General features: G+C 33.7%; 1 protein-coding gene across 5 annotated transcripts in view; it reads left to right on the top strand.

Annotated features, from left to right (window-relative positions):
• LOC104585894 (protein SEMI-ROLLED LEAF 2-like) overlaps positions 1 to 12,331 on the top strand; it is a 132,022-nt gene that overhangs the window by 66,843 nt on the left and 52,848 nt on the right. For all 5 annotated transcript variants that reach the window (XR_016083023.1, XM_010242924.3, XM_088899195.1 and 2 more), the window contains 7 exons: positions 218 to 265; positions 7,981 to 8,135; positions 8,231 to 8,427; positions 8,571 to 8,863; positions 9,030 to 9,179; positions 9,275 to 9,688; positions 9,790 to 9,939. Coding sequence is in view for 4 of the 5 variants with exons in the window: in XM_010242924.3 (XP_010241226.1) it covers positions 218 to 265; positions 7,981 to 8,135; positions 8,231 to 8,427; positions 8,571 to 8,863; positions 9,030 to 9,179; positions 9,275 to 9,688; positions 9,790 to 9,939 (1,407 nt within the window). In the remaining variant the exon portion in view is untranslated. The remainder of the gene's footprint in view (positions 1 to 217; positions 266 to 7,980; positions 8,136 to 8,230; positions 8,428 to 8,570; positions 8,864 to 9,029; positions 9,180 to 9,274; positions 9,689 to 9,789; positions 9,940 to 12,331) is intronic.

The following is a 12,331-nucleotide window of genomic DNA, read 5'->3' on the forward strand; positions in this document are numbered from 1 at the left end:
CACAAGTCCCTAATAAAATTCTCAATGAGAGATATGCTTCAGGCAGGCATAATAAAATTTGAATGCTCCAACATTATGGATTGGTTTGATATTATTTTGCATCTTCTTTTATTCCATTTACATGTCATTATTACATCACTATATACTGTATGTATTGAGGCTGTCTTGTCATTTGGTACATCTACTCATATTTCTTTCTTCTTCATTTGATGCCCAGGTTTGGTTCATGGGTGAATACTCCCATATATCTGCTGAATTTGATAACGTAAGATCAATTCAGAAATTTTTTATCAATTTATTTGTTTTACTTTCTGTTCACTTTTTCATATGGTTTATCTTTTCATTTCTTGTTTGCTAGTTGATCTCTTCAGATTTTGTCTTGTTAGGTTTTGAAGCTAACCCCCTCCCCACATGATTTAAAACTTAAATGTATTGAGATCAAATGGGTAACATTTTATGAATAGAAAAATAAAAAAAGTATGTTCAAATGAATCCAAAATATATAGAAAAAGAGAGAACTGTAGCATATACCAACAAATGTAACTCCAGATTTGATATTTTGTTATTTGACTGGTAACAAATTCTGGACTGTGTCAAGAAAAAACATCCAACTGCCAGTATAAGCATTTCCTGAATGTTGTAACCTATTCTCTCATTCTCTCTTTCCCCATTCTTTCTACAATATTTTCCATTGATGGTCACCATGAGATACTTTTGTCTAGAATAATATTTTGATCATTGTAGCATATTAGTGTGTTCAAATCAAATATCCACTTCATTTTTTTATACAGCTAACTACTTTGGAAAAGGAAAATGAATTATGTACTGATATTAAAAGTGACCAAGAAGAAAGTTCTCCATTTAAACTGGCATTTTTTCCAAGAAAAATTTTCCTTACTAACCATTAGTTTTCAAGGTGCCAAACTGTAGCATATACCATTAGTTTTCAAGGTGCCTTGTCACCTAGTCGCCTAGGCATTGCCTAAGCGATGAAATATAGATCCTAGGGTAGTTCCCTAGGTACCATAACCATATTTCTTTAATAATTATTCATTATTTTCATAAAAAAAAGTATATATTTCATATTAAAGTATAGAAAATCAACATACTCATGAGAAGAAAAGAGAGAAGCAAAATAAAATTAAAAACATATAGGGGCTGGACCCTTATTTTTTTCTTATAGGAAAAGAAGAAAATAAAAAGTATTGGTAGTAGTAGTAGTAGAAGAAGAAGAAGAAGAAGAAGAAGAAGAAGAATATATGGAAGAGGAAAATGTGCTGATTTGATTAGATAAAATTTTAAGTTCTTGCTTACTTATTAGTTCAGGTTTTTAAGTCTTTGAGGGTTCAATACAGCATTTAGCAATGTTTGTGTTGATTAAACCCAAATAAATAAGAAAATAATAAAAAGAAATTAGTATATAAACACACAAATTGATATTTTAGTTTAATAATGTCTATTTTATAATTATAATCTCAAAAAAGAATGAATAAAAAAGTATTTTATAGTAGGAAGTAGAAAACTACTTGGTGATTAGGCGAGGCGAGCCTCAAAGGGCACCTTGTCGCCTTGACAACTATGTTACTAACCTTTTAATATTGTCCACCACATTTACCCAATTTTCTTTCACCTCCACATTGAACAAGTTGAATGTTGAATGTATAATATATTGGAGTTTGCCACCCTTAATTGACTTTGGAAATCTATATGATTAAACATTTTGGAAGTTTTGAACTTTCAATAGGGCCTAGGGAATATTAAGGTTTAAAATGTTGGTGTCAGTGGAAATGTTGGTCGTCTGAAAATAGGAAACATGTCAAAAAGGTTGAAAATATCGTATGGAAATATTATAAAAATTATAGACATGATGGAAGAATTGTAAAATATGAAAAAATATGGAATGATATTTTATAAAATGATAAAAGAAGCATAGACACACCCATAGTTTTCAAGGTGCCAAGGCGAGGCTAGACGATAGGGGAGTGCCTAGGCGATGAATTTTTTTATGTAGAAAATATAGATCCTAGCGTAGTTCCCTAGGCACCATAACCATATTTCCTTAATAATTATTCATAATTTTCATAAAAAAGTACAGAGTTCATGTTTATAGAAAATCAACATATTCATGAGAAGAAAAAGAAGAAAGAAAAGAAAATTTAAAAAATATAGGGGCTGAACCCTTATTTTTGTTATAGGAAAAGAAGAAAATGTGTTAATTAGACAAAATTTTAAGTTTTTCTTACTTATTGTTTCAGGTTTTGAAGTCTTTGAGGGTTGAATACAGCATTTATCAATGTTTGTGTTGATTAAACCCTAACAAATAAGAAAATAATAAAAAGAAATTAGTATATAAACACACAAAATGGATATTTTAGTTTAATAATGTCTATTCTATAATTATATTATAATGTCAAAAAATAAAGAAGAAAAAAGTATTTTATAATACAAAGTACAAAATTGCTTGGCGATTAGGCGCCGGCGCCTCAAAGGGCGCCGGCGCCTAGGCGTCACCTTGACAACCATGGGTACACCTTTTTAAATTATTATGTTGTTCCAAATCATTAACCAAAGCTAAGAAACTAAGGTTATAGAAAAAATAACGTGATCTTGTAAACTAGGGGTTCTACTCAGGTTGGCCTAAGTTAGCATTTTAGACTGCCATGGGCTTAGGCCTTTTGAGTGTGCACATTCAAATTTTGACAAAAGCCCAACCCAAGCCCACCCAAATTGCACCCTACTGTAAACCTTAAGATTAAAAACTACATGATAGAATGCATAAGAGAAAAATTTAAACTCAGAAAATGCAAACAGTTCTAAGAGATTAACCAAACAATCCATTACACAAACAAAAACTAAGATTTAACTTCATGTTTGAAATGAATATCAAGCTGGCTCAAAGTAGTAATCATGTAAATTTCCTAATATCTGGGTTATTGCTTATCACCTTTTCTTGTATTTTGTTTTCTGTTTTAATTTAATGTTATTTATCTTCAAAAAAAATATTAGGAAATTTTTGGACATTTTAAATTGGCAGTGTCATCAAATTAATCTTTATTTAGGATACAATCAATTTTAGTTAAATCAGCTTCACCTTCTATGATTTTGTTCTACATTAAAGAATGTATCCTTGTTTTTGTTTTAATTAAGATCACATATCAAGAACCTTTCAAAACAAAGTGCAATTGTATCTGATTGTGGGAATAATGTTAAAACTATTCACTTTTATATGTGACCAATGTTTTAAAAGGTGTGGGAGGTAGACGCCTGGAGGCGCGGCACTCCCAAAACACCCTGAGACGTATGCCAGAGGCATTAACACCTCTGAGGCGTACACCTCAGGTGCAAGAGGCATATGCCTCAGGTACAAGAGGCAAATGCCTCATGCGCTTTTTCATGAGGTGTGCTAGAAGCGTATGCCTCATGCACATCATGCACACCTCATATAAAAAGACTAAAAAAAAATAAAAAAAGGAAAGGAAAAGAAAGGAAAAGAAAATAAAGGAAAGGGAAAGAAAAAGAAAGAAAGAGAAGAAAAAAAAAAGGAAAGGGAAGGGAAGGAAAGATAAGGGGAAAGAAAGTGGTTTGCCCCTGGCCCCTTTAGCTGGGGGGCTTTGCCCCCCAAACCCCCCTATTCAACTAGTTTTGTGCATCTTTATTCTTCTTAATATAAAAGATTTTTATTAAAAATAAGTAAAAAATATGATCCTCCCTTCCTCTTCTTCCTCCTCCCCTTCCTCTTCCTTCTTCCTCTTGATCCCCTTCCTCTTAAGGAGGCTTACGCCTCCTTGTGTTTGGGAGACTTATGCCTCTTACGTTCTGAACTACGCCTCATGCCTCTAGGTAGTGGAACGCCTTGCATCACGCCTCCATGTTTTAAAACATTGTGTGTGATTTACATCAACAATTTTATTTCTTTCTTAGTTGCGGGGACCCGTGCAATGCACGGGATTTGTCAAGGGAAAATAAAATAACAGAAACTACTCATTATTATAAAAAATGCAATGTTATTTAAAATAATTAATCTTTATTTTACTACTTTATTATAAAAATAATTTAATAATTTAGTAATTTAGATTAATTATATTAATTATTTTAATAAACTGCTAATTATTTAATAAAATAATTATTTTTCATATTATTTGTTAGTGTTCTATTTTATTTATTTTATTTTAATAATGATTAAATGTTATAATTTTGTTATAAATATTACTTAAATATTTAAAATACTTATATATTAGTAAATATATAAAATTAGGTTGTAGTCATAATTAAATTAATCTAAGCACAACATCGAGGCTTAAGACTTGAGGTTGGGCTTGGGTTGACCCTCAACCTGACCCAAGTTGCCCAAGTTGCACCCTAAGAACAATGTGACATGTGTAATTGGATTGAACCAAACTGAGTATAACCCATGCATTACTTTTTGGTTTTAACTACTTTTAGATAAAAGTTATTATTATTATTGCCAAAGTAGCTATATGGGATGGGCTACCCCCGCTATATAGACCAATGAACTAAAAAAGTAAAATATCTTGAGCAAAATTTTGATAATGTATTAACAGTTTTTAAGGTTTCTATCCCAACTCAACCCATACCCTAAGCATAATAATATTTGTCTAGACCTAGGATAGATAGATTTGCCCATATTAGTTATAAAACTATGATTTCTTTTACAAATTAAAATTTTCTTAGGGAGTTCCTCCTAAGTAACTCGATCAATGCAACTTAATAAACCAATGTAATAGCCTTCCCAAAGGAGTTCTTAGTACTGATATTAGCTTAAGTAGATTTTGTTATGTTAATTAATGATTATTGTTATTTATTCAACTATGAATAACTAATAATAATTGAAGGGGATAGAAGAGTAAGGGGTAGACCAAAAAGAACATGGGTTGTAGTAAGAAATGGTTTAAGCACTAATAATTTAATAGCAATAAGGCTTTAAATAGAATGGAATGGCAAAACACCACTCATGTAACTTATACAATTTTTTACAATTTTTAAATGGAGTTCCAATGGATTTCATAATTTTACTACTACTATTACTACTACTACTATTATCAATTTAAACATATAATTCTTTTGCTAGAATTTAAACTGATAAATTAGTACATGGTTATCAGGTTAAAGAATTTGATATGCTTTTCAAAAAGTAAAGGATATTTTTATTTTCATATTGGTAAAGCTGTCCACCCAATTATTAATAATGGGTTGGATCAATGCTCATGTTTTATGATAGAAAGGTCATTAAGAGAATGCTAACCAAACAAAATGTCAATAACATGATAAACTTTAGGGTCAGTTTGGAAGGAGTACAAATGCATATATGTGGAGTGCAAAACCTTATATTTTGTATTATTTTATATGTATTTGCACTGTATACATTTGCATTTTTACTCTTTCCAAATTGAGCCTTAATAGTTCTTCAACTTCTTGAATAGTGGTTTTAGATTTGGTTGTTTTCAAGAATTCTAACCTGACTCGATACTTCAGCTCCAAAATCTAGATCAGATTGTTGTGGTCGGATATACATCCCAATGTCCATTTTTGCTCCAGTGGTTATCCATTTTTATTAATTTTAAATGGAACAAAAAAAGTTATTAATGAAACCGTATTTTACTATATAATATATTAATTATAATAGTAAATCCTTTTCGGCAAAGTACGATAGGCCCACTGCAGAATTCCGATTTTCACTGTACACCTACAACAATTCAAAATGTCAATTACCCCCACCCTATGCATCAATGCCTGCCCATGAATTGGCATCAATTCTGAGCTGGCACCTACTCCAACATTGGGACTATGAATTTTGACGCTGGGCTGAACCGTCATTCACCCAATCCTTTTAAGATAATTGTTAAAGAGGCATTAAGACATCAATGATGATGAAAATAGGTCTAAGTTAAATGACCAACAACGATTACAATTTGTCATGCAAACAGTTTCAGTACGCCAGCAACACAAAGTCAGTTGTTGAATCAATACAAATAAAAGAAGAAACTGTAAACAAAACAAAACGATAAAGCATTTTAATTGGATAAAAGATAAATTACCCACCATACTTTTTTCACTCTAGAAATAATTGGATAAAAAATATTCAGAAGAAAAAGTTTAACAAAAATAAATGAAGAATTGACACTTGAGCTTTAATTACAGAATTGGATAAAAATGTACATTGATAAAATCCTACAAAAAAAGAATACTTAGGCTCAGTTTGGATGGAATACAAATACAAATATGTAGAGTGTAAATCCTTATATTTTATATTATTTTATATACATTTGCACCATACATATTTGTATTTGTACTCCTTTCAAACTGAGCCTTAAATATTAATTAAAATATATTTATAATTTCTTTAGGTCCAAAGTTCTCTACAACACACTTTTACACACCCTGAAAACGTTTTCCCACAGGGGATGAATGCCAAACCTTTCCTTTTCCCCATGCACACGCAGCACATCCCATCCATCGCAGCTCCTACTTCTTTATGTCTCTCTCCAGCCATGTCGTCCGCTCCCATAAGCAATCTCATCAATGATGACCTTACCTCAGAATCTTATTCCGCCCTATGACACTCCACTATGCTATCGTCAAGTTCATCCTGGACTCTACCAGAATCTAACCTACAAAAGTTGGATCCACATCCTGGACTCTATCGCCTGAAGTTGGTTCTCACCCATATTGGAAGGGTCCGAAGGGCTAAAGCCCTAGGTGGTCCAATAGTATTTCATCTCATTCAATCCCAGCCATTCCTTGAGATTCTTCCACCTTGTCCCCTTCCCACTATCCTACCCTCCATTACTTCATTACTTCTTTGATTTCAGGAGACCCCCAGTGTTTTGTCTCTCTGCCCATTCCTGCAAATCCAAGATTGTTATTTCATAGTCTATCTAATTCTTTCGTTTTTCTTAGGAATAAAGCAAGACAAAATAGAATAAAAGAGAAAATACGAAGGAGGAATATACATGAGGGATACTACATTAATTAAATGGCCCAAAATCATCCATAGGAATCTCATGAGCACCTTCAACTTAAATGATGGAGACTCCAATACGTAACCAAAATGACAAAATAACAAACAATGAAAAAGAATTAAACTGGAGAGAATAAAAAAATGTTGAAATGAAAGACAAATAAAATTCTTACAAAATAGGCAAGTCGGCTCCAAATGTAGAGTAGTTTCACTTAGGAGTGATAATTGCCTTTCCGATCTCCTCTTCGTCAGCTTGTAGATTCCTCTAACATGGAAGAATCCCAAACCAATTGATGTCTTCTATCAAGGAATCGGAAAAAATTATGGCAAATATTCCAACAAACCCAGTCCCAACTCCACAAAACCTTGTATAAAAATTTGAAGTTTTATTTTATCATTTCGTTCATGCCATTTGTTCTTTGCTATCAGCCTTTAGCCATGATAAATAGCTTTATAAGATAAATTCCCCTCCAAGAGACATTTCTGAACTGTGCTCAAAAGCTGGGATATAGGCATTAGAAAACAAAACTTGCATACCACAATGGGATGTTGAGATGTTGAGACTCTTAGTTAAATGAAAAGGCACATTGTAGGAGATTTTTTGAAAGTCTAATATAGATGGGAGGTTTTCAATGGTGGCCTTCCCTCTTTAATGTTGTCGGAAGACACCTCGTTAAAGAAACTAGTCGCCCTCTTTCATGTGTTGTTTTGGAAGACAAAACATTAATTTGCATGACTCATCAGACATGGGAAAATCAAACGATTCAAAGAGTAAATGAAAAGTAAAAAAAAAAAAAAAAAAAAAACAAAGAGATAGAAAAATACTAAAAAGGAGAAAATAGATAAATACCTTTACTGAAAGGAGAAAGGAGAGGCCTGCTTACATGGACAGACCAATTTATATATATATGACCTTCCTTTTCTTTTATTTTCCCTTCCTTCATATAAAGAACTTTTGCTTGCTATTATCCATAAACACTTGTCTTTTGTCCTTTCAATAGGTTGTATCAGTAATATTGGATAATTATGGGGATCCTAAGAAAAACATTGAAGATCTTGAAGTTGAGGGCCATGTATCTCCCTCTCCAGATGACATGATAGGAGTTCCTTCTTGGAGTAAGATTGTAAATGACAAAGGCGAATTAATTGTGACTGTGTAAGTCCTCATGTCTCAAGATCACATAAATGCATTTTACATATTTTTATGATACTAATCATGTGTGGTCATATGTATTCGTTGCCCTTCAATAGGGAAAATGCCAAAAACCCTCAGTTCTGGTCTAGAGTTTGCTTGCATAATGTGACCAAGTTAGCAAAAGAGGCAACAACTGTTAGACGTGTTTTGGAATCACTATTTCGTTATTTTGATAGTGGAAATCTCTGGTCTCCTACACATGGGGTTGCTCTTTCTGTTTTGTCAAACATGCAATCATTAATGGAAGACTCTGGTATTCATTATGTTTTGTTATTATCACTTATAAATTACCACTTCCTGTCATATCTTTACACTCATTTTATAAATTTTCTGTTGTTTTTCCACTATGTTGACCTAGTTCTTTATTCTTCTTTTATCATTCTGTTCAATTTACAGGGCAGAACACGCACTTGTTGTTGTCCATATTAATTAAGCATCTTGATCACAAGAATGTCCTTAAACAGCCAGATATACAGTTAAACATTCTTGAGGTTGCCACCTCTCTTTCTAAACACACAAAGGTTCAAGCTTCTGTAGCAATAATTGCTGCAGCATCTGACCTGATGAAGCATTTGCGGAAAAGTATACATTGTTCACTTAATGACTCAGACCTTGGAGTTGACATAATTAAATGGAACCAAAAGTTTCGAGAGGTAGTTGACCAGTGTCTTGTGCAAGTAATAAATAAGGTAAACCTTTTAATGTCTCATTGATACTTATTCAAACTTGACCCTTAGTACTTCATGGGTCTTAGAGACCTCAAGCTATTACTGTTTATGACACAAATGCTTTTTTTGCACTTCAGAATGTTTCTCAATTTGTAATGTTGTAAATTGATCTACCATTGTTAAACAGGTCGGAGATGCAGGACCTGTTATTGACATGATAGCTGTGATGTTGGAAAATATATCAACAATTACTGTTATAGCAAGAACTACAATATCCGCCGCTTATCGCGCTGCTCAAATAGCAGCATCTATACCGAATTTATCATATAAAAACAAGGCATGAAACTTATTTTTCTCTAATATTTTAATGTTTTATTACATTTTTATAGTTATATTGATGGACTTACATTTGAATCACCTTTTATTCTGTAGGCATTTCCTGAAGCATTATTCCATCAACTTCTCTTAGCCATGGTCCATCCAGACCAAGAAACACGTGTAGCAGCTCATCGCATCTTTTCTGTTGTTCTTGTTCCATCTTCTGTTTGCCCCCAACAATGCTCAGCTGTTCCACACACGTTAAAGGCCAATGATCTCCGAAGGACACTATCGAGAACTGTATCTGTCTTTTCTTCTTCAGCTGCTCTTTTTGAGAAGCTAAAGAAGGAGAAAAGTTCCCATCAAGAGAATATCCATAAAGAAATCGATGATGGGAAATTAAAAACTAATTCTAGTTCAGTATTTAGCAGATTGAGGTCTTCTTATAGTAGAGCTTATAGTGTTAAAGATTCCCCTTTCCCTTTAACACCAGAGGAGCAACCCATGATCAAACCAAAAAAGGAAGTGGTATATCCTAGTGCTTCTTAATTCCTTTTAATCCAATTCAAACTTTTAATTCTTCTTCACCACTATCTAACATGACCCCTCTCATGTTTACTAAACATCAGGACCCAATTTACCTTAGGTTGAGCACTCGACAGATTACTCTCCTGCTTTCATCACTCTGGGCACAGGCTCTCTCTCCTCAGAATATGCCTGAAAATTTTGTGGCGATTTCCCATACATACTGCCTGGTATTGTTGTTTTCTCGAGCCAAGGTAATATTGGTCTTCCTTCTAGGTTGATACATGGTGCAATGTCTTCCTTTTGGATTCACCCGTGATTGTTGTGAACTTCTAATAAATAAATTCAAAACTTTTTCTCTTGGATTGTTTCAAATGGATAATTTATCTAAAAGATTTCTCATGTCTCAATTGAACTTCTACTTGACCCTTGACACATTTCTTGGGGCAACATGCACACTTTATTTTTTTTGGATAATAAAATGTAAATTCATTAAAAAGAAAAAAAGAATGAAGAAAGTATAGGTGACAAGAAATACCAGGAGAAAAAAAATAATAACCACCACTCCCTAAGAACATCACACCATTTATTAGATCAGATCAATCCCCAAATGAAGAACATTCATGTCATAGACTAAGTTATCAACCACCAAATTCAAAGGAAATTTCCTTAAAAAACATTAACCTTGTAGAGATGTAGTGAGGGATACTTAATTGTTTGTATATGTTTTTTATATGCAGCTATATGCTCCCCATCTTTATTTCTAATTCTTTCAGGATGTTGTTCTTGTTTTTCTCTCTGTTACAGTCGACAAGGGTATTTTTGACAATGTATCATCTTTTTATTAAGTCATATAAAAGCCAATGAAAGGAGAAGCAGAACCAATCATTCTGCTCTCTCTTTCTCTCATTCTTTCTTCTCTTCTCCTTCTCTTCTTCTTCTTCTCCTTCTCTGTTCTTCTTTTTCTTTTTATTTTCTTGAACAGATTTTGTACTAAACCTAGGACTGCTATAGCAATCTTTCAAGTTGGTAGCAAAGCATGTTTAGGTTTAGGTTTAGGTCTCATGTATGCTTATCTCAGCCAGCTGGAATTTCAGGCCTCTTTTGCCTGATTCTTGGAGATTAGAGGAGTTCAATGCACTACTATAGCACTTTTGTTATTTTTGTTTTGCCCAGTGACCAGGAAGAATCAGAGATACTTGTTAAATTGAGGTTTAGGGGTCAAACCTCAGGTTGAAGGTGGCACTCAGTATTTTATGGGTAGTTTTTTTGTTTTGTTTAGAGATCGACTAAAAGTGGAGGACATACAGAAGTCTCTAGAAGTTGTGGCTTGAACTTTCTTGTGTTCTCTTCTGATTTCTAGGGATTTCTCCTTATTGGAACAACCAGTTTTGAGTTGCAGATGAGTGGTTATAGCTTGACAACTCTATTAAATGTTGGAAAGTAGAAGATTGACTCTCTAATTGATTCTCCATAATTTTAGGTCCATCAGTTTAAGAAACTTAATTTCCTAGAATCATGGGATATCCTAGAATCATGGGATATTAATTGGAGAATCCCACTGATATAGAAATTAGTTTTTTAGGAAAAGTTAGTTTCCTATTTTATCACCCTGTAAATTAGCTTTGTAATTCTATATAAAGTTGTGTATATGCTCCTTCCAAGACAATACAATCAATTCATTTTTTCTCTCAAATTTTCACATGGTATCAGAGCCAGGTTACGACCTAATCCACACATAGTATCTCTTTGGTCATCTCTGCTGCGTTCAAGAACTCTCAAACAGTATTTGGGAGGTTCTTGAGTGTCCTTGATTCTTCTTCAAGATCGGCTACAGATCTGAACTCTACATTTTTGCTTCTTCTGGACTGTTGCGCCATTGGATTCATCCTTTTTTCTTGAATCTCTTTGTAGAGACATCAGATCAGTCTGAAATCTTAGATCTGGTGTTGCCCAGAGCAGATTTACTGAATCCCTTTGGTTTCATTTGGATCAGGTTTGATATTGAGTGGTTTCGATCCACTCTTCAGTTTGGTGGAGTATTACAGTTACCTTTTTTTTACATTGGCTGAAAGATTCTTTAGGCCTTCATCGCCAATCCTTACTAAGTTTTTCAGACCTTCATTGTCTGTTTTTTTCTCTCTTTCTTGAAGCCCACCCAATATGTCAGAAACCACCGTATCAAATACTACTGCACAATCGGAAGAAGTTTCCTCACATCAAGCATCTGGCGACCTGCAAAACATTCAGGCAGCATATAGGTTGAACGGGAAAAATTATTTGAAGTGGTCTCAGTTTGTTCGAACATATTTAAAGGGAAAAGGAAAGCTTAGCCATCTCTTAGGGACGGGACCGAAGGAAGGAGATCCAAGATTTGATGCATGGGACGAAGCTGACTCCATGATCATGTCATGGTTATGGAATTTAATGAACCCTGAAATCAGCGACACGTGTATGTTTTTATCCACGGCTAAAGAGATCTGGGATGCCGTCCGACAAACATATTCAAAAGCATGTGATGCAGCACAAGTGTACGAAATCAAAGTCAAGACTGGAGCAACTAAACAAGGCAGCAAGACAATTACCGAGTATGCAAATTTACTGCAGAACCTGTGGCAAGAACTCGATCATTATCGGTGTATTGAG

This window comes from Nelumbo nucifera, chromosome 2 (assembly GCF_055504915.1).
Source record: "Nelumbo nucifera cultivar China Antique chromosome 2, China Antique-T2T, whole genome shotgun sequence".
In the NCBI taxonomy this organism is placed as follows: Eukaryota; Viridiplantae; Streptophyta; class Magnoliopsida; order Proteales; family Nelumbonaceae; genus Nelumbo; species Nelumbo nucifera.